Below are 22,934 nucleotides of genomic sequence, written 5' to 3'. Positions count from 1 at the left end.
CATTGTTGTCACAATCAAGGCTTTGCTGGGTGTAGTTAGACCCATTAACGCTTTCTCCTGATGATCACATGATTGTTAGGACCAATAGAGTCAGAGCGTACCTAACTTTTCAGGGGACTTTTCAGACTAAGCTGTCATATGTGTGTATATGAGGAATAACACTATTTCTGGTCATTATATGACTTGTATTCTTCATTATTTATCAGTTTTTCCCCCTGCAGGCTGTATCTCGAATTCTCATGTATTCTATACACTGCAAACGGTGAAGAGAGCATCCTGGTCCACTATATCTATCTAATGAGCAGTGTAGCTGAGAATTCAGCACTGGGGTGACATATAACACTATCAGTATCCTGTGTTTCTCTTTGCTCCTTCTCCCCCATAGACTTGTATGGGCAGCATGTCTGTGTCTTTCTCTCTCCCTGCTCCCTCCTGCTCTCCCTTCCCTATCCATAGAATTCTATGGGAAGCAGCGTCTGTATCTTTGTCTTTCCCCTCCTCCTACTTCCACCCTCCCCTCTACATATATTTTTATTGGCAGCATGCCTGTGTCTCTGCTCCTGTTGCACTCTCCATAGACTCGTCGTTCTCTGCTCCCTCCTGTCTCTCCTCTCCATAGACTTCTATGGGCAGCATGTCTGTGTTTCTCTCCCTGCTGCCCCTCTCCCCTTTCCATAGACTTGTATGGGCCGCGTTTGTGTATCCCTGCTCCCCTTTCCATAGACTTGTATGAGCAGCATGCCTGTGTTTCCTCTCTCTGCTCCCCATCTCCATAAACTACTATAGGCAGTGTGTCTGTGTTTAACAGTGCATTACAAAGTTCATATATATGAGGTATACTGTTAGATTAGCATAAGTTGTTTTAAAAAGTTAGTGTCCATTTAAAGGGTTAAAGGAACAGTGATTACTATATGTATAGTCGTATTTCATCATGACCGCTGTTATGTAATAAATCTTGTACTAACATATCTTTCTCTTCTTCCTCTGAACAGGTATGTTTATCATTGAAGACGATCGCAGTGGTAATTCTTCAAGTGGCACCTTCTTTATGTACGATGATCCTGAGCAAACGTTCTTTGACAAACCCTTAAAGGACAAGGATCGCAGTCCCTTCACCCTCCTTGCTCACAGCAAGTTTGTGAAAAACAGATTTCTCAATTCCTTGACTCTGCCAAGTAAGAAGTTCCGCAGCAGCAGCGACCCCAAAACCAGTAAACTGTTGGATACCAAGCCAGAACTGAGGCGGAACAGAACAGTCACAGAGCCTTGGTCAGATTCGGAGTTTGCCTCTATGGACAGTTTAGGCTCTGTGTTCAAAGTTCCTAAAATTAGCACCCATCGCTTGGATACCTCTGTCAGTAAACACATGGATGACAATGGCAGCACTCCCAGTATTACCGAAAATGATCTCAAACTTCCAAAAAGTCTAGGGAATGAAAACCACCGGGACCACGCCAGCCGAGAGAGGCTCATAGGCGATGGCTCCACGACTACACACTTCAAGAGCCGGAGCTTGAGTTTTAATACGGACACCACAACCAGTGGCATAAGCTCCATGAGTTCTAGCCCTTCAAGAGAGACTGTAGGAATAGACACTACGAACATTGATACGGATTGTGGGAGCTTGAGCACAGTCATAAGCACCAAAACTGTCAAACCTAGCCTGCCAACTATGCTGCACCCTAATCACTTGCCCCTCTCGAAGTCAAACTCTGTGTCATTGGTTCCTCCAGGGTCTTCCCATACGCTTCCTCGCAGGGCACAGTCACTGAAGGCACCGTCTATTGCTGCCATAAAGAGTTTGACCGATTATCACTTTACCTACACCAGTTCGCGGGATGCTTTTGGCTATGCTACGCTGAAACGGCTACAGCAGCAGCGGATGCATCCGTCACTTTCTCATTCAGAAGCTTTGGCTTCTCCGGCCAAAGATGTGCTCTTCACTGATACAATAACCATGAAAACAGGAAGCTTAGACTCTAGACTAACCTCAAGCAGGTACATTTCTCAAATGTTATTGGGGTGAAAATTTGGCATTGTTCTATACCCCCCCCCCCCCACACCTGAAAATAATTGTTCTAGACTGAGTTTCTGAGTTCTGTATACAGTAAGCTCCCCCTAGTGGTGGCTGCAGGCTGTACTTTAATTCTTAAAAGAGTTGTCCACGCACTGACAACTGATGACCTATCAACAGGATAGGTCATCAGTATATGATCCGTGGGGGTCTGACACCCGGACCCCGCACGATCAGCCGCTCCGACTGCCTCCGAGCACCAGATGTCCATGCCGAAAGCAGATGGCTCTGGGCACGGAATAGCAGCAGTTCTGCAGCACGGCCGCTATGCAGTACTTGGAGACATCTGCTTCTGGCTTAGACTACTGCATACCCTTCATAACATCCAGCGCCCGGAGGCAGTCAGAGCGGCTGATCGGTGCAGAGTCCGGGTGTTGGACCCCCACTGATCATATACTTATGACCTATCCTGTGGATAGGTCATCGGTTTTACGTGCGTGTGCAATCCCTTTAACTCTGACTATGCCGGGGATTTGGAGGTCTGTATCAGAAAAACAGACCTCCGACCACCATAAAGATATATTAAGAAATTACTCCGCACAGAATATTGTATATATTGAAATAATAATTGAAAATAAGCATGTATTCTGCTGACAGTTCTGGATTAAAGCAATCTGGATTTAGTCCATTTTAACACTCAAAGATTAGGAAGGGGGGGGGGGGATATTTATCAATAGAACAACTGGCCTTGTGACCTGTAGCAACCGATCGGAGCTCAGCTTTAATCTCCTAAATCGGTTCACTCATAGTGCAAGCCAGTGAGTCCTTCTGCCCCCGCTCACACACAATGGGTGGGTGAAGTAGGACTCACAGGCTTTCTCTATGAATGGGTGGGTGAAGTAGGACTCACAGGCATTCTCTTTGAATGGGTGGGTGAAGCAGGACTCACAGGCTTTCTCTATGAATGGGTAGGTGAAGCAGGACTCACAGGCATTCTCTATGAATGGGTGGGTGAAGCAGGACTCACAGGCTTTCTCTATGAATGGGTGGGTGAAGTAGGACTCACAGGCTTTCTCTATGAGTGGCAGGACTCACAGGCATTCTCTATGAATGGGTGGGTGAAGCAGGACTCACAGGCTTTCTCTATGAATGGGTGGGTGAAGTAGGACTCACAGGCATTCTCTATGAATGGGTGGGTGAAGCAGGACTCACAGGCTTTCTCTATGAATGGGTAGGTGAAGCAGGACTCACATGCTTTCTCTATGAATGGGTGGGTGAAGCAGGACTCACAGGCTTTCTCTATGAATGGGTGGGTGAAGCAGGACTCACAGGCTTTCTCTATGAATGGGTGGGGGAAGCAGGACTCACAGGCTTTCTCTATGAATGGGTGGGGGAAGCAGGACTCACAGGCTTTAGACAAATAATGCCCAATGTGGACTTTTGTAACCAATTTATTTTATTGCTCCAATGCATCCAAAATAGAAACCGAAGCAACTAAATTCTTGATAAATACCCTACCGTTTTGTGTGTACAGCTCCTATGCAAACTTATGTGTCTGCATAGTAAAAAGTATAAGTAAGCTCTTTGCACAGGAGCTGTAAATTTTTTTGTGTTACATGCATTGATGCAATGAAATCAATTGGTTGCAAAAGTGTACAGAGCCTTAAAGGGGATTTCCGGGGGAAACATTGAGGGCTTATCTCTAGGATCGCCCATAAATGCTTGATCGGTGGGGGTCAGACCACCAGGAAACGGTGTTGGACTCCAGCAAGCGCTGGTTTGATGATCGGCTGGGAGTTATAAGGATTGGACGCTCACCAATCAATCATTGATGGCCTATCCCAAGGATCCCATGTTTTACCTTCGGAATACCTCTTTAAATGGATAAATTCCTCTTCAGATTATACACATTGGCTTCCTTCTCTTCACAAGTGATGTTTATTTCTTGCAGGTTCATGAAGGCTTTGAGTTACGCCTCTCTAGATAAAGAAGACTTATTAAGTCCAATAAACCAAAACACGCTTCAGCGCTCCTCTTCTGTCCGCTCGATGGTGTCCAATGCCACCTACGGTAGTTCAGATGATTATATCGGCTTAGCTTTGCCTTTGGATATAAATGAAATGTTTCAGGTAAACGTCTTATTTTATACACTTGCAGGATATACTGTGACATTTAGCTTTTTCACTGCAAAGGACGTATGTAATACGTCATGACTTTAAAAGCTTGCTAGATTATAGGAACTAGAGTTTAAATCATATTAAAGCCCAGAATTTAAGCTTTCAAATAAAACCAGGCTCAAAGCAAAATATTTGGAACAGAAACAGGATGAAAAGTTTTAATTCCTGGTTCTGTGTCTGTGTAGGGGAGAGGGAGCTGCTTGTGAGAGCAGGAAGAAAGATCACAGCCTGTTACTGTCATCTCTCCCCTATACAGCTTCCCGTGACCCCAGGGTGGTTGGGGGGGTACAGGATTTTTTTCTTTATTCTATCGCCCCTGTAAGAGCTCTGCACATCTTGAGCTTTTATTTTTAGGAGGTGTTGTGCATCTCGGGCTCTATTTGAGTCAGACCTTTTAGCCCCAAACATGATTTTTTTTCTTTTTACGCAACATTTTGCTTTGATGCAATATTGCATGAAGGTGCCCTTGAGTTTAAAGTGCTGGGTGCCATTTTCACAATATTTTTTCTTTTTTTTTTTTGTATTTGATCATTTAGATTTTATTTGTGTATGTCAAAAGTGTGAACCTTGTGGCAGCAGTGAAAGGGTTAATGACGGACCATTTGAAATGGTTTGATTTGCAGGTAAAGGAAACGCCTTATTTTCAGAAGACTGTGCTGTCGAGTGATGAACGTGCTGCTAAAGTGTTTGCTCCTGAAGTAGGAGGTACAGTAAGATCTGTCACCGTGAGCTCTTTATTAGGAACTCTGTTGCGTCCGTTAGATTAGCACTAATAGTTTCCATAAGTTTAACCCTTTCACGGCCAATGACGTATGTAAGACAACAACGAGCATGTACGGACTAGTGCATCCCGCAACATTAGCTTTCAAAAGATACCAGAAGCAAAGCTTTAGGTGCAATAGACTGGGAGCAGGATGGTACGTTTTACTTGCTGTGTCTGTGTAGGGGAGGAGGTGGGAGGGGGAGCTGCAAGTGAGAGCGGGAAGAAAGATCACAGCCTGTTAGGCTCTGTTCACACAGGGTTTTGTAACGCTGATTTTGACGTGGAAACCGCGTTGGAATCAGTACCAAAAAACTTCCGAAATTCCCACCATTGAATTCAATGGGAGGCAGAAGCATTTTTTTTCCCAAGCGGCTTTTAGCCACTTGCAGGGGAAAAAAAAAGTGGCATGTACATTCTTGCCACGGTTTCCGCCTCTGACCTTCCATTGAAATCAATGGGGGGCGGAAAAAGCCTGTGGCGCTAGTTTCCGAGCGTTTTTCGCAGTAGCTTTTGCCTGTGGCGGACCTTGGATTAGCTTGATTGCCGCGGGCGAAAAAAGGCGCAGGAATTCGAAGGCAGATTTTTTTTCTGCCTGCAAAAAAAACTCAGTGTGAACAGGGCCTTACTGTCATCTCTCCCCTTGTACAGTCTTCAGTCACGCTAGGGGGCGTTACAGGAACTTTTCTTCATATTATCACCCCTATTATCAATGAGAGAGGACTTATAGCCACATTACTTTTTATCTATTTTCATACACATCCTTAAAGAGACTCTGTCACCACATTATAAGTGCCCTGTCTCCTACATAATGTGATTGGCGCTGTAATGTACATAACAGTGGTTTTTATTTCGAAAAACGATCAATTCTCACCAAGTTATGAGCAATTTTAGATTTATGCTAATTCGTTTCTTAATGCCCAACTGGGCGTGTTTTTACTTTTGACCAAGTGGGCGTTGTAAAGAGAAGTGTATGAGGCTGACCAATCAGTGACCAATCAGCCTCATACACTTTTCTCCATTCATGTACTCAGCACATAGTGATCTTGCTAGATCACTATGTGTCGTCACTTACTCACACATTAACGGTACTCCCAACGCTACGGTAACGTTAATGTATGTCACTTACTCGAGATCACGCTAGCTGTAATTAAGTCCCACACAAACGTTACCGAAGTGTCGGGATTGTGAATAGATATCGCATCCTGGCTGGAGGCCATGTCTATTTACACTCAAGACGCTGCAGTAACTTTAATGTGTGTGTATGTGACAGCAAGCGTTGCTGAGTACATGAATGGAGAGAAGTGTATGACGACAAATAAAACCGCAAATCCACCATCGTTTTGTGTAGGTTTTCTTTTTTACACTGTTTACTATTTGATATAACTTTCTTTTTTTTTTTTCATTTATTTATTTTTACATTGTATTACACAATTAACAGGTTTTTTTTTGTCTGACTAGTCACTGCAGCGAAAGGGTTAAAGATGTCTGTGATGCCGACAAGACGCTTTTCAAAAGGGAAATCCTGTGATTTGGGACCGCAGAATGAAAGTGCTTTATGGTGACAACGGGGCGGTCTAGGATGAGTAAAAACATGGCTGCTTTCTTCCATAAATAGCGCCACCCTTGTCTACAGGTTGTGTGTGGTATTGCAGTTTAGCCCCTTTACTTCAATTTAGCTGAGTGCAATACCAGATAAAACCCGTGGACAAGTGTGGCGCTGTTTCTGAAAAAAAAAACAGCCATGTTCTTCTAATCCTGGACAATTCAAGTTTGCATTGATTTAAATGACCCTTTGCTAAGAATATTGCATCAGATTCCTAGAAATCTGAGTAGTGGCCAAAGTAATTCTTCTCTCTTCAGAGTGGCGGTCCCAGATCACGGACTTCACTGTCTATGACCTATCAGAGGATGTCCTCTTTATTGTACAGCTGTCATGTCACTGTTGTATTTGAAACGTTGGCATGAATAAAGCTGTAAGCTGCCCATAAAGGGTTTATTTGATGGACCCCAAGAGCGCCCCCTATAGTGTCTGTACACCATCAAGTTGGACCCCTCTCCCTAATCATCACCGAGAACTGATTGGAGGAGAGCCACTGACAAACTATTTCTTCCTGTTACCACACCAGCCCACAAACGGCACCCCCTCCTGTCCAGGGGGGTGTCTGGTATTGCAGCAGTAAATGGAGATGACCCCCCAATACCAGACACAACCTATGGACAAGGGTCGCAACCCCAGACCCTTCTTTTCTGAACTCCGACAATGCTTGAATGTTGAGTTTTATTTTTGTCTATGTCTTTTGCAGGTAATTCCGGATCTGGGGTTAAAAGCCCCTACCAAGCATTGCGGCAGCAATTCAGTATTACAGAAATAATGAACTCGAGCCGCTCGGATGCCTCTCAGTTCCTAGAAAACATGGAGGACACGGGCCTGCAGGAGCACACAGATGACAACTGCCTGTACTGTGTCGGAATCCAGATCATAGGTTATAATAGTAGCCTGATAAATGAATATAGCCGGTTAGGTAGGTTTCACAACGTTTTATGGGTTCCGCTATAGGCCAGGACGTTGATGCGTGTTCATACTGGGGTAAAACCTGTGGATTAGCCCCTCCTGCTCCAAGCCGTGCATTTATGGCGCTGGCGGGTTGTACTGCTTGCACTGCGCAGTAATGGGACGGGTTTAAGAGTCGTGCCCGTGCCATCAGCTGACACCCTGCTGCAACGGTTGGGATCTGGATGTCGTGGTCCCTCTGTAAGCCCATTGGCACCCCCTGGACACGATCGTGAGGTGCCAATGGGTTGTCAAGACAGCCAAACCCTATCAAAGGCCTCGAAGTCTGCCACGTAGCTGAGCTTATCGGGCCCGGTCAGTATAACACTTGCAAGCATATTACACTGCAATGCAAAAGTAGTGCAGTATTTTATGTAAGGGATCAAACGATCGCATGAAACTATAATGTTACTATACTATAATATTACTACATTATTATCCCACATGGTAAACGACAGAAAAAAACTCAATGCTGGAATAAGCGGTACTTTAAAATGGAACCAATGGAAACACAAGCTGTATCTCCGGAAAAATCTTAGTTATGGATCTTGGAATGCGGCCAAAAAAATAATTCTTAAAGTGTGCAAAAGTAGTACAACTTAACAAAACAATATGCATTTTGGACCGCTGACCCACAGAATAAAGATATCATGTCGTTTATACCGCACAGAGAACGCCATAAAAACGTCCCTAGTTTAAGCTGCCGGTCTGCGCAATGAGGCACCTTAATGTCGGAGACTGCCGAGGACCCTGGAGAGAAGACAGAACCGGTTTTTACTGCTTCTGTCTTCTCAGTACTCCCTTTTCACTGCGCCCAATGAGGCTGCTGCCGCCTCTATGGGTCCTGGTGGTCATGTGGCTGGTCACGTGATCGCCGGGATGCCGGTAGTAGGAGGCTGATGTGAGTCTAACTGGACTCAGTACAGCTCTAATAGTGACTACAGTTCCCAGCCACAGTGGAAAAGTATAGTGTTAAAACATTTTTGAATAATTAAGTCCCTTTTCTGACCTTTGAGGGACAGACCATAAAAGTTAAATATAAAAGTAAAAAAAAAAATGCACATAAAATACCGACCCAAAAAATAAACTGGCAAAAAAAGCTCTGCCAATCATTGCCGTAAAGCCAGCCGTGACCCAATTACCTTCAAATAGACATGTAATATATAAAAATTTACCATAGACCCTGACGATGACAAATAAAAAGTCTATTTTAGGGTAACACTAGATTATTGCCAGATAAATCGGCTAAAAAAGCAAAAATCATGTGTATGAAAAAAGATAAGAAAAGAAACCTGCATTGTTCATCAAAAAGACATTGCAAATTTGATAAAGAAAAAAAAAAGACATTGCAAAAACGTTGCCCGTTGCTAGCCCGACAAATAAAAACGTTCTAGCCGTGCGACGAACACGTGCTAAAAATAACCAAACAGCGCCTGGACCTGAACCAGTTAACTACATCTACTGCATGTCCTGTATTCTAGAGGACAGTGATGTGCAGTATGGTAGTAGATCCTCTTCTACACCTGGAGAATATTGGCAATGCTGTGCCATCCGGGCACCAACCTATAGCGGACCTGCAGCGGTCCATTCCTGATTGGGTACAAGCCGATGTTGGTGCTGTGCGTACATAGGAAGTTTCATCCTCGGGAGGCGTGCTAGAATTCGATGACGTGCTGACAGACCCCCTTTATGATCCAGATAGGGACACCACCATAAAGAATGAGTGCGTCATTGCTCCCTTGTCATTGTATCATACATTTATACACTTCTATCCTGTAACCGGGATTTCCCACAATCCTTTGCATCTCTTCTATAATCATACAGAATTTATCTTCTTCAGGGTTGTAGCTATAGGGTGTGCAGTGGTAGCAGCTGCACCCCGTCCTAGTGCCTAAGGGGACCCTTCTGCCATATAAGAAGACCCCAATCTTATAAATGGCACATCGTAGGTAGAGGCCTTGTTACAGGTTTTGTTTATTATTGTGTCTTAGACACTTTTTGCGCCTTCCTAGACCTATAACAAAAGTGTCTAAAAAAGGGGGTGGCAGAGAGGAGTCGTACAATGTGCCGGATCTATTTACGACATGCGCCCTTTTTTTGGGGCACAAAACATGCTTAGCATCTTCTCTCTGCCTGGTCTAGTGTTCGTCTATGACGGTATTAATAATTAACCCCTTCTCCCGTGTGTTATTCAGGAAGGGTTTTCCTCATCCTAACTTTTTTTTGGTCATTTTATATTATTTCATGTCTGTTCATTGTCACTTCACTCATATTTCGCCTTTACTACGATATTTGTTCCCAGACTTTCCTGACATTCCATATTCTGACTGGTGTGCACATAGCATCTCCAATCATTTAGAGGTGGTGTCCCATTCTTCCAAGTATTCGGGAATTTCAGGGTGTAGTGATGGGGCATCCCAGGGCTCCGCAAGCAGCATCAAAAGTACAGAGTTAGTTCTCGGTAAGTTTTCTGTTGGTATAAATGTCTATAATGGGAGGGGGGGTCATTGTTTTCCCTACATTCATACTTAGGGGTGCTATAGTTTTCTATACATTTAGTTTCACGTGCGCATATCATGGTGTGCTTGGGACTGTAGATAGACTGGAAATATGAGTAAGCACAGGGACTTACTTGTCCCTATTGTTTTTTGTTTGTCTTATGCGGGTTGTATCTCCCTTTTTTAGTTAGGTGTATGTTCACACAGGGCAGATTGGTTGCAGAAATTTGTGCAACTGTTCCATACATCTGAATGGGGTTTATAATAGTCATACGCACATGCCACAGAAACCACCTTATTTCTGTGTATAGAATGGATTTGAAGCGGTGTCCGCTATGTGCGGATATACCCTGACAGAACTCCAAATGCCCTGCTTCAGGTCGCACGGTCAAAGATTAAACAATAAAGTTTGGGCTGTCTGCATCCGTCACCAGGGGGAGCTTACAGCTTTGATTGAACACCATTATTAATCTGTATGCAGAAAGCTCCCTCTACTGGTGGATTGAGGCAGGAAGAATGTTATAATTTATCTCTATGTAAAGGGGATTTGGAGCTCTGTAACTTCTCTAACAATATATTATTAACCCCTTAGCGCACCAGGACGCACCGGTACGTCCTGCATTGAAGTGCTTTAAGGCACAGGGACGTACCGGTGCGTCCTGGCTAAAAACTGTCACCCTGTCAAAGGACAAGGTGACAGAACTGTGCCGTCAACTGTTTATGACAGTTGATCGGCACAGTAAGACGGCAGGGGACCATTCACAGCGGTCTCCTGCCGGCGATCGCTGTGATTGGTCAGTCAAAGCAGACTGACCAATCACAGCTCTATGACGTGTGTATTTGATGACGCTGGCTCAGAAGCTGAGCCAGCGTTATCACCGCCGGGAATCAGCTGCCCGACGCCCCTCTGCAACGGCCAGGACCGGAGCTAGGCTCCGATCCGGCCGATTAACCCCTTCGATGCATCGATAAACGTGATCGATGCATCGAAGTGGCTTGTAGCCCTGTCGGCAACCACGATGGTTGCCACGGGCGCGGGTGTCAGCTGTTTGTCACAGCTGACATCGTGCCCTAACGGCCAGGACCGGAGCAAGGCTCCGATCCGGCCGATTAACCCCTTAGATGCAGCTATCGCTGCATCTAAGTGATTAGATCGTACCCTATGGTTGCTAATAACAACCATCGGCACCCGCGAGTGTTCTGATGGTTGCTATGGCAACCATAGCCTAACAATCGCTTCCTAGTACGGAAGCCTATTAGGCCCCGCCGGGAGGCGAAGCCTAATAGGCTTGCTGTCAGTGAATAGCTGACAGCTCTAATACACTGCACTATGTAGGTAGTGCAGTGTATTAGAATAGCGATCAGGGCTTCATGCCTTCAAGTTCCCTAGTGGGACAAAAGTAAAAGTTAAAACAAGTTAATAAAAATGTTGTAAAAAAGTAAAAAAAAAATAAGTTTCATGTTAAAAAACACTATAACAGCCTTTTTTCCTATAATAAGTCTTTTATTATAGGAAAAACCAAAAAACATAAACAAAGTACACATATGTGGTATCCCCGCGTCCGTAACGACCCAAACTATAAAAATATCACGCTATTTTACCCGTACGGTGAACACCGTAAAAAAATTAAATAAAAAACTATTCCAGAATCGCTTTTTGTTAGTCACTACCCCTTGCAAAACAGAATAAAAAAAGGGATCTAAAAATTGCATGTACCCCAAAATTATACCATTAAAAAACGCAGCCCGTCCCGCAAAAAACAAGCCCTCCCGCAGCTTTTTTGACGGAAAAATAAAAATGTTATGGCTCTCAGAATATGGTGACACCAAAAAGAAATTATTTGAAACGAAAGTGATTTTATCGTGCAGACGCTGCAAAACATAAGAAAAACTATATACATATGGTACCGCCGTAATCGTACCGACCCGCAGAATAACGTAAAATTGTCATTCATAGCGCATGGCGAACGTCATAAAAAAAATAATAATAAAAATCATCAGAATTGCAGGTTTTTGGTCACCTTGCTTGCCAAAAAAATTTAATACAAAGTGATCAAAAAATCGCATGTACCCCAAAATGGTGCCAATGAGATCTACAGATTGTCCCGCAACAAATAAGCCCTCACACAGCTCCAGGGGAGAAAAAATAAAGACGTTTTGGCTCTCAGAATATGGCGATGCAAAATGTGCAGAGTGTCCAAAAGCGGATAATATCGGGCGCCATTTATCAGTGCAACACCGGCCACGTCTGCGGATTATTATTTATTTACCGCATTATTATACCCTCTTATTATACCCTGATGTACTCCGCACAGCTTACATATGCCCCCACATCATAACTGAAATACCAGCAAAACCCCAAACAGAACAACTAGCGAGCAAAATCCACGCTCCAAAAGCCAAATGGCGCTCCCTCCCTTCTGAGCCCTGCAGCGTGCCCAAGCAGCAGTGTACGTCCACATATATGGCATCGCCATACCCGGGAGAACCCGCTTAACAGTTTGAGGTATTTGTCTTCAGTGGCACGAACTGGGCACAAAATATTGTGCACTAAAATGGCACATACCTGTGGAAATTTGCAATTTTCACTTTGCACCATCCACTGAGCATTCATTTCTAATAGAAAAAAAAAAAACCTGTGTGGTCAAAATGCTCACTACACCCGTTAATAAAATGCCTTCAGGGGTGCAGTTTCCAAAATGGGGGTCACTACTTGGGGGTTTGTTTTACTATTTGACCCCAGAGCCCTGCCGTTGTGGGCTAATGCTGCGAAAATCACCAAAATTGGTCTCACATGCGCCTTTCACTCCTAAGCCGTCATATGTCCAGGCAAATGATAAATGCCTTGAGGGGTGTAGTTTACCAAATGGGGTCACTTTTGCCGGGTTTGCACTATTTTGGCCCCTCAGTGGCTTTGCAAATGTGACATGGGGCCGCAAACCATTCCAGCAAAACTTGAGCTCCAAAAGTCAAATGGCGCTCTGTCCTTTCTAACTTCCGCCATGTGTCCAAACAGCCGTTTATTACCACATATGGGGTATTGCTGTGCTCAGAAGAGTTTGCTTTACAAACATTGGGGTGTGTTTTCTCCTTTATCTGTTGTAAAAATGAAAAAATCTGAGCTAAAACGACATTTTATTAGAAAAAATTTAGATTTTCAATTTCACGGCATAATTCCCATAGATTCAGCAAAAACCGTGTAGGGTCCAAATGCTAACTATACCCCAAGAAAAATTCCTTGAGGGGTGTAGTTTCCAAAATGGGGTCACTTTTGGGGAGTTTCCACTGTTATGATCCCTCCAGGGCTCTGCAGCAAACACGACATGGCACCGAAAACCATTCCAGCAAAATCTGCGCTCCAAAATCCAAATGGCCCTCGTTCCCTTCTGAGCCCCGCTGTGGGTCCAAACAGCAGTTTATTACCACATATGGGGTATTGCTGTGCTCAGAAGAGTTTGCTTTACAAATATTGGGGTGTTTTTTCTCCTTTATCTGTTGTAAAAATGAAAAAATCTGAGCTAAAACTACATTTTATTAGAAAAAATTTAGATTTTCAATTTCACGGCATAATTCCCATAGATTCAGCAAAAACCGTGTAGGGTCAAAATGCTAACTATACCCCAAGAAAAATTCCTTGAGGGGTGTAGTTTACAAAATGGGGTCACTTTTGGGGAGTTTCCACTGTTATGGTCCCTTCAGGGCTTTGCAAACACGGCATGGCACCGAAAACCATTCCAGCAAAATCTGCGCTCCAAAATCCAAATGGCCCTCCTTCCCTTCTGAGCCCCGCTGTGGGTCCAAACAGCAGTTTATTACCACATATGGGGTATTGCCGTAATCGGGAGACATTGCTTTACAAATGTTGGGGTGCTTTTTCTCCTTTATTCCTTGTAAAATCTAAAACATTGTATGTTTTTCCAGAAAAAAAGTAGATTTTCATTTTCACAGACCAGTTCCAATAAATTTAGCAAAAAATCTGTGGGCTAAAAATGCTAAATATACCTCTTGAAAAAATCCTTGAGGGGTGTAGTTTCCAAAATGGGGTCACTTTTGGGGAGTTTCCACTGTTATGGTCCCTCCAGGGCTTTGCAAACACGACATGGCACCGAAAACCATTCCAGCAAAATCTGCGCTCCAAAATCCAAATGGCCCTAGTTCCCTTCTGAGCCCTGCCGTGGGTCCAAACAGCAGTTTATTACCACATATGGGGTATTGCCGTAATCGGGAGACATTGCTTTACAAATGTTGGGGTGCTTTTTCTCCTTTATTCCTTGTAAAAACGAAAACATCGTATGTTTTTTCAGAAAAAAAGTAGATTTTCATTTTCACAGACAAGTTCCAATAAATTTAGCAAAAAACCTGTGGGCTAAAAATGCTAACTATACACCTAGAAAAATTCCTTCAGGGGTGTAGTTTCCAAAATCGGGTCACTTTTGGGGGGTTTCCGTTGTTTTGGCACCACAAGACCTCTTCAAACCTGACATGGTGCCTAAAATATATTCTAATAAAATAGAGGCCCCAAAATCCACTAGGTGCTCCTTTGCTTCTGAGGCCGGTGTTTCGGTCCTTTACCGCACTAGGACCACATGTGGGATATTTCTAAAAATTGCAGAATCTGGGCAATAAATATTGAGTTACATTTCTCGGGTAAAACCTTCTGTTACAGAAAAAACTGTATTACAAATGAATTTAGTAAAAAAAAATTGAAATTTGTAAATTTCACCTCTACTTTGCTTTATTTCTTGTGAAATGCCTAAAGGGTTCAAATAATTTCTGAATGCTGTTTTGAGTACTTTAAGGTGTGCAGTTTTTAAAATGGGGTGTTTTATAGGGGGTTTCTAATATATAAGGCCCTCAAAGCCACTTCAGAACTGAACTGGTCCCTGAAAAAATAGCCTTTTGAAATTTTCTTGAAAATATGATAAATTGCTGCTAAAGTTCTAAGCCTTGTAACGTCCTAGAAAAATAAAAGCACGTTCAAAAAACAATGCAAACATAAAGTAGACATATAGGAAATGTTAACTAGTAACTATTTTGTGTGGTATTACTATCTGTTTTACAAGCAGATACATTACAATTTAGAAAAATGCAGATTTTTGCAAATTTTCTCTAAATTTTGGTGTTTTTTACAAATAAATATTGAATTTAACGACAAAATTTTTTCAGTATCATAAAGTCCAACATGTCACGAGAAAACAATCTCAGAATCGCTTGGCTAGGTAAAAGCATTCCGGAGTTATTACAACATAAAGTAACACATGTCAGATTTGAAAAAATAGGCTGTGTCCTTAAGGCCAAAACAGGCTGTGTCCTTAAGGGGTTAAAATAATTTGCGCAGAATTTCAGACCTATTTAGAGAGAAAAAAACCTATAGTTGCACCATTAGGATATTTAGGAACACACCGATTCCGTGGCAAAATCTGCACATTACATGTGCATAGATTCTGCAGAAGATTTCACCATTTCACATTGTATCCGCAGCAAATCTGCGACATATAGGGCATGCTGTGGATTTAGAGTATTTTAAAGGGGTTTAAAATTCACGGTCAATGATCCATATGGTCCAACAACGTTGGTTACTAAGGGCGTCTCCAGCTCTGGAGGACCTGTCATGTCCTGCATTACACAGAAAACAAATTGATATGAATGGGCGCAGTGTAATTCTTAATTCCCCCTGTGGTGGCGCTGCAGGGAAACTGAACACTTACTGGCAGGTTTCCCCACAGATCACAGCTGATCGCTGGGGGTCTCAACAAGAGGACACTTTGTGATCAGTTTATTGTCAAGGGACCTTCTAACACTTAGGGGTTGTGCAAAGCAGAGAACCCCTTTAAGTTCCAATGTTGGGAATGAGTCAGTATAATTAAGATACGTTTCTGAATAAAGAGTGAAGTGTTTAAGGAGATGCTGAAAATATCGAATAATGCAGGTAATTTCAAATTATTTTTCTTCACAGGAGGAAAACCTATTCCTGAAGATACACCCATGTGTAGAATATTGCTGCGGAAGGAAGTCTTAAGACTTGTCATAAATTTAAGTAGCTCTGTAGGAACAAAGAGTCATGAAACAGGACTACTAACGTAAGATATGGATTTTTATCATATTCATGACATTATAGCTTCTCATCATCAAGAAGTATGTGTATAAAATACATAAATGTGTAATACATAATAAAATAATCTATATAAATGTCTAATCCAGAAAAACACTAAAGTACATATATAAATGTGTTAGGGCCTGTTCACATCAGCGTTGCCCTTTCCGTTGAAGGGATCCGTCAGGTTAACCCCTCAACGGAAAGGCAAACGGAAACCTTCTGCGCTATTGGTTCCGTCAAAACAACGGAACCCTGTCGCAGCGGTGACCAACGGAAACGATTAACAACGTTTCCATTACCATTGAGATCAATGGTGAGGGAAACGGAAGCTAAGGTTTCGGACTTCTACGGACGCAGCGATAACCATCTTTTTTTATTGTTTTTTTTATTTCTTTACGTTGTGTTTGGGGAAAAATGGGAAAAGGGTTCTGGTATTTTTTAACTTTTAACATTTTTTACACTTCTGAAAATGTATCTAACTTTTTTTTTTTAGATTTTATTAGTTCCCCTAGGGGACTTGGACCAGCGATCGTTCGATCGCTGGTACAATACACTGCAATACATGGATGAGTTACGAAAACCGCGAAACTCGTTGAAGCGCGGTTTCCGTAACTCCCATAGTAGTGAATGGCAGTTACAGAAGCGGTGTAGCATGCGAGCTACGCTGTTTACGTCACTACTAGTCCGTTCTATGGGAGTTACGGAAACCGAGTAGCTCAGCGAGTTACGCTGTTTCCGTAACTCGACCATGTACGCTGTTTTCGTATCTACCAAATTAAGAAAACAGCCTAGCTCACGGTGCTACGTTGTTTCCCTAACTCCCATTCACTTCTATGGGAGCTACGGAAAAGGCGTAGCTCAGCGAGGACTCTGCTGTTTCCATAACTCCCGACCACCTAACCAGGAAGTGGCAGGGAGAGAGCGGAGCCGAGTAAGTTAGAACGGGGTTTAGTGGCCTTGTTCTAGAGATAGGTGCGGGTCCCAGACTTGGGACCCGCCTTTATGTGACATTTATGATATATCCTGTGGATTTGTCATAAATGTCCTTTATGGGAAAACTCCTATAAATGTCACCGTCGCTATTGACCGCGGCATTTAACTAGTTAAACGGCCAGGAACAGCGCGATCGCTGTTCCTGGCCATTAGAGTAGCGTGTCAGCTGTAATACACAGCTGACACCTGCAGTGTATGGAGCGGACTCAGCGCATGAGCCCGCTCCAAACATCATCCCCGCTCCATGATATGCCGGCACATCATAGGTCGGGAAGGGGTTAAGTAAGAAGTGGTCAGGGGTCCGGCGCAGCCGGGTCCCTTGACTGCCGACTATAAGAGACAGGGACCATTTATCAAGATTTATTCTTGCTAAAAACTGCGTCTTATAGTCCGAAAAATACGGTAATATAAAATACATACATGTGTAATATATAATAAAATACAGACATGTGTAACATAATAAAATACATACATGTGTAATATATAATAAAATACATGTGTAAAATACATGTGTAACATACAATAAAATACATACATGTGTAACATAATAAAATACATACACTACCGTTCAAAAGTTTAGGGTCACTTAGAAATTTCCTTATTTTTGCAAGAAAAGCACAGTTTTTCTTCAATGAGGATAACATTAAATTAATCAGAAATACACTCTATACATTGTTAATGTGCTAAATGACTATTCTAGCTGCAAACATCTGGTTTTTAATGCAATATCTACATAGGTGTACAGAGGCCCATTTCCAGCAACCATCACTCCAGTGTTCTAATGGTACATTGTGTTTGCTAACTGTGTTAGAAGGCTAATGGATGATTAGAAAACACTTGAAAACCCTTGTGCAATTATGTTAGCACCGCTGTAAACAGTTTTGCTGTTTAGAGGAGCTATAAAACTGACCTTCCTTTGAGCTAGTTGAGAATCTGGAGCATTACATTTGTGGGTTCGATTAAACTCTCAAAATTGCTAGAAAAAGAGAGCTTTCATGTGAAACTCGACAGTCTATTCTTGTTCTTAGAAATGAAGGCTATTCCATGCGAGAAATTGCCAAGACACTGAAGATTTCCTACAACAGTGTGTACTACTCCCTTCAGAGGACAGCACACACAGGCTCTAACCAGAGTAGAAAGAGAAGTGGGAGGCCCCGCTGCACAACTGAGCAACAAGACAAGTACATTAGAGTCTCTAGTTTGAGAAATAGACGACTCACAGGTCCTCAACTGGCAGCTTCATTAAATAGTACCCGCAAAATGCCAGTGTCAACGTCTACAGTGAAGAGGCGACTCCGGGATGCTGGCCTTCAGGGCAGAGTGGCAAAGAAAAAGCCATATCTGAGACTGGCTAATAAAAGGAAAAGATTAATATGGGCAAAAGCACACAGACATTGGACAGAGGAAGATTGGAAAAAAGTGTTATGGACAGACGAATCGAAGTTTGAGGTGTTTGGATCACACAGAAGAACATTTGTGAGACGCAGAACAACTGACAAGATGCTGGAAGAGTGCCTGACGCCATCTGTCAAGCATGGTGGAGGTAATGTGATGGTCTGGGGTTGCTTTGGTGCTGGTAAAATGGGAGATTTGTACAAGGTAAAAGGGATTATGAATAAGGAAGGCTATCACTCCATTTTGCAATGCCATGCCATACCCTGTGGACAGCGCTTGATTGGAGCCAATTTCATCCTACAACAGGACAATGACCCAAAGCACACCTCCAAATTATGCAAGAACTATTTGGGGAAGAAGCAGGCAGCTGGTATTCTATCTGTAATGGAGTGGTCAGCGCAGTCACCAGATCTCAACCCCATAGAGCTGTTGTGGGAGCAGCTTGACCGTATGGTACGCAAGAAGTGCCCATCAAGCCAATCCAACTTGTGGGAGGGGCTTCTGGAAGCATGGGGTGAAATTTCTCCCGATTACCTCAGCAAATTAACAGCTAGAATGCCAAAGGTCTGCAATGCTGGAATTGCTGCAAATGGAGCATTCCAAGACGAAAGCAAAGTTTGAAGGAGAAAATTATTATTTCAAATAAAAATCATTATTTCTAACCTTGTCAATGTCTTGACTATATTTTCTAGTCATTTTGCAACTCATTTGATAAATATAAGTGTGAGTTTTCATGGAAAACACAAAATTATCTGGGTGACCCCAAACTTTTGAACGGTAGTGTACATGTGTAACATATAATAAAATACATGTGTAATATATAATAAAATACATGTGTAATATATAATAAAATACATGTGTAATATATAATAAAATCCATACATGTGTAATATATAATAAAATACATGTGTAATACCTAAAAAAACCTGAATATATTTTTAGATTTATTTTATAGTTAATATTTAAAGGGGTTGTACAGGTTTGGGATAACTTGGCTGCTCCTTTCCAGAAATAGCGCCACACCTGTTCATGGGTTGTGCCTTGTTTTAGATCCGCTCCATTGATGTGAGTAGGGATGAGCTGTAGTACCACACATAACCTGTGGACAGGTGTGGCGCTGTTTTTGGATGCAAGCAGTAATCTTGTAAACCTTTTGTGCAGAGGTCTCCTTGTTTCAGATCTTCTGACATTGCCGCACTAATTCCGTTTTCTTTATTATTTTGTCTCAGAATAAAAGAGAAGTTTCCTCAAGCTTTTGATGACATTTGCCTCTACTCTGAGGTTTCCTACTTATTAGCACATTGCACGTTTCGACTCCCGTCTCGGAGGTTTATTCAGGAGCTGTTTCAAGATGTGCAATTTCAGATTGTAAGTAACAGAATCAATAACAGTATTTATGTATTTTATTTATCTTGAGTGTTTGACCCTTGCCAATCAGCGCTCTAGTGTTTTGGTCCCTTCATTTCTTACAGCGCCTCTTCCATACACGTGGCTGTGCCTGGTACTGCAGTTCAGCCCCAATCACGTAAATAAAACTGAACTGCCGTTCCAGGTACAGCCGTACCCTTATGTGTGGCACTGTGCCAGTGTAAAAATAAAGGGAATGCTTTTTTTTATTTATACATTTTTCTTTTTACTGTTTTTTTATTTGTTTGTTTTTTAGAACACTTATTGGATGACGTGATCTGGGTCCTTCCAGAGGACCTCTGTGTGCAGATCACACATAATAGTGATCTAATGGCTGCTGGACATTACTATTAGCAGTGATCTGCATGCAGAGAAATGCAGGGAGGACACACACAATGTCCTCCCAGCATCCTCCTCTCCCTATGTAACAGTTAGGAGTCCGTGATATTGTCGGGGCATCACAGGTTTCCATAGCAAGAACCTGAACGCAGGAACGTAGCCTCCCTTATTCAGGTCCCAGTACTAAACACAGCGCTCACTAGTTCTTTTTGGGACAGAGAAACGATCATTTCAGCTCCCTGTCACCATAGGAGATGCACCGGCCTTAGGCAGCTAGGACGTATATCTACAAATTATCATAGGATAGTCCATCAATATCGGGCCCTTGGGGGTTCAACTCCTGGCACCCCCACCGATCAGCTGCATGAAGGGGCCGCGGAGCTCCAGCTTAACCCTGGCACAGCACCGTACATTTGGTTGTGGCTGAGCCTGGTTCTGCAGCTCGGTACCATTAGCTTCAATGGACTGAGTTTCTGTGAGCTGCAGTACCAGACACAACCACAACCAAATGAACTGCGCTGTGCCTGGATAAACAGTGAAGCAGAGGAGACGTTCCAGTAAGCACCGCAATCCGATATCAATGGCCTATCCTAATGATAGGCCATCAATATTAGTCATGGAAAAATCCTTTAAGGGGTTATGAGTAATTCTCCCTAAAATCCCAAAAATTATTCAGTCCCGGAGTCTTCCTCCTCTGTCCAGATGATAAAAAAACATCTATTTAACAGTGTCCCAGTTTTATCTGTTTCTCTCAATGCTACGGGGGCCTCCATATTGGTTGTCACTCAACCCTAAGAAATTACTAAAAAGAAACATTGTATCCGTGCCGCACTCACATCCCTTACTTAATCTATGAGGATTATTGCAGCCATTTTCATTTTATACCGCAGTATCACCGTCTCATACTGCGCCATTTATGTCTCTGGCAGATGCATGAAGAAGCAGAGGGTCTCCTCGCTGTTCCACCAAAGCAACCAGTACTTTGCGCCGATGCAGAATCCTGACCGGAGATGATATTATTATGGACTGAAAGTTGTGGACATTACCTGGCTGACCGGAGCACCTCCTCTCGTTCCGTGCTGACCGCCCAGCGCACGGTGAATGAAGAACCCTCTTGTTTTTCTTTTTGGTTTTTTTGGGATTATTTCACCCTCCACCTATTCTAGAAACACAAATCTATCTGTATTCATCCTGTATGCAACAGCCAAGCACTGAAACAGCCACACAGATTGTATATAGCTAGACATGCGGAGCAGACCTCTCCTCTGATCTGCATTACGATGCCTTGTACATGGACTTTTGTTACAAATTTTCCTGCATGGCCCCTCCTCCGGTCAGTAAAGATCTTTCGGACACCTCAGGGAGAGAGACCCTGTTATGAGTTTTCAAAACACTACGTGGTCGGGGATGAAGGTGGTCTCCTTTTATAATGTGGGCGAGAAGACGACGGCCTCATTAACTTAAAAGTTATTACTGCATCCATAATAGTATATAGAAAGTAAAGGTTCACTTACTTAAAGGGGTTGTCCAGGGTTAGATAAACGTGGCTGCCTTCTTCCAAAAACAGTGCCACACCTGTCCACAGGTTGTGCGTGGTATTGCAGCTCCGCTGCATTTACTTCAGTGGAAGCTGTGCTGCAATACCAGAAGCAACCTATGGACAGGTGTGGCGCTGTTTCTGGAGGAAAGCAGTCATGTTTTTCTAATAATGGAAAATCCCTTTTACTCTACATCAATCGGAGTAAAGTCTGAACGGTCAGACTTGTCAATGCGGGAGGGATGGGGGGGGGGATCTGTTATCTTCAGATTTTTGCTCCTGTTAGGGCCATTATGGGGACATCCCGACTATAGACTGACACGGCAATGTGATTGGCAGCCAGCAGATTTCCCAATAGTCAAATCCATCCGGGGAACGTTCTTCGGAGAGAAACGTAGCTCTGAAAGTAATGGACGTGCAGTAAAATTCCTGCACATGCCGAGTGTGCATGTATATGGGGGAGTCAGGAGGAATGGCATTAAATAAATTTTGCCCTATATTAAGATCGTGTTGATTTTGACGTTGCGATTCCTCTCCCGTCTTGAGTCCCCGTCACTGCTATCGAAGTCTGCCGCCATGGTACATTTCACCGCAACATTGTAGGTCATGGGAAGCAAAGCAAGAAATCTGTCATATTGCACATTCCGCGAGAAGACAAAGACAATCTCTATCACATTTTTTTTTTGTTTTATTATATTTATCACGTCAAGATATGAGCTTTATTAGATGCTAGGAAATATACTAGTGTCTGTCTTGTGTGTTTTATATGTTCTTTCCTTTATTTAATACCAGTGTTCCTTGGAAATAGATTTGCACAAGACCGATTCATACAACGTAGTCGGTCGGAGGAGGCTGATGGCGGCTTTGATACGTGCACCTTTTGTTTTTTTTTGTTTATACATATCTGTATGAAATTGGATGGAAATTTTTCAAAAATGTCAACTTTTTTGCCGCCAGATTCCTTTAACCCTTGCAGCGCAAAGTGTTGAGCGTTGTCTGGCAGCTAAAGGGTGAAGATATGCAAATATGTATATATATATAGCATGGATTCCCTTCACTACATTGCGTGTATGTAACTCACGTTTTATCATGTTGAATGGCTTGAGTGTATGTATATATCATCCAGCTGGACTGTTAGAATCTGTGCAAATGATGAACTAAGT

At 42.9% G+C, this 22,934-nt stretch overlaps 1 protein-coding gene across 3 annotated transcripts in view; it reads left to right on the top strand.

Moving 5' to 3' along the window:
• Positions 1-21,788, top strand: part of RICTOR (RPTOR independent companion of MTOR complex 2) — a 115,429-nt gene extending 93,641 nt beyond the window's left edge. Inside the window, exons 31-38 of one of the 3 annotated variants that reach the window (XM_075842168.1) lie at positions 993-1,998; positions 3,966-4,143; positions 4,815-4,896; positions 7,258-7,476; positions 9,808-9,966; positions 15,960-16,083; positions 19,718-19,856; positions 21,164-21,788. In XM_075842168.1, coding sequence (XP_075698283.1) covers positions 993-1,998; positions 3,966-4,143; positions 4,815-4,896; positions 7,258-7,476; positions 9,808-9,966; positions 15,960-16,083; positions 19,718-19,856; positions 21,164-21,238 — 1,982 coding nt within the window. In that variant the 3' untranslated portion in view covers positions 21,239-21,788. The other 2 variants (XM_075842177.1, XM_075842187.1) reach the window with 2 other exon arrangements.
• Positions 21,789-22,934: the final 1,146 nt, after the last annotated feature.

This window comes from Rhinoderma darwinii, chromosome 1 (assembly GCF_050947455.1).
Source record: "Rhinoderma darwinii isolate aRhiDar2 chromosome 1, aRhiDar2.hap1, whole genome shotgun sequence".
NCBI lineage: Eukaryota > Metazoa > Chordata > Amphibia > Anura > Rhinodermatidae > Rhinoderma > Rhinoderma darwinii.
Note: the sequence above shows the minus strand (reverse complement) of the source record. Positions and strands in the feature narration are given on the sequence as shown.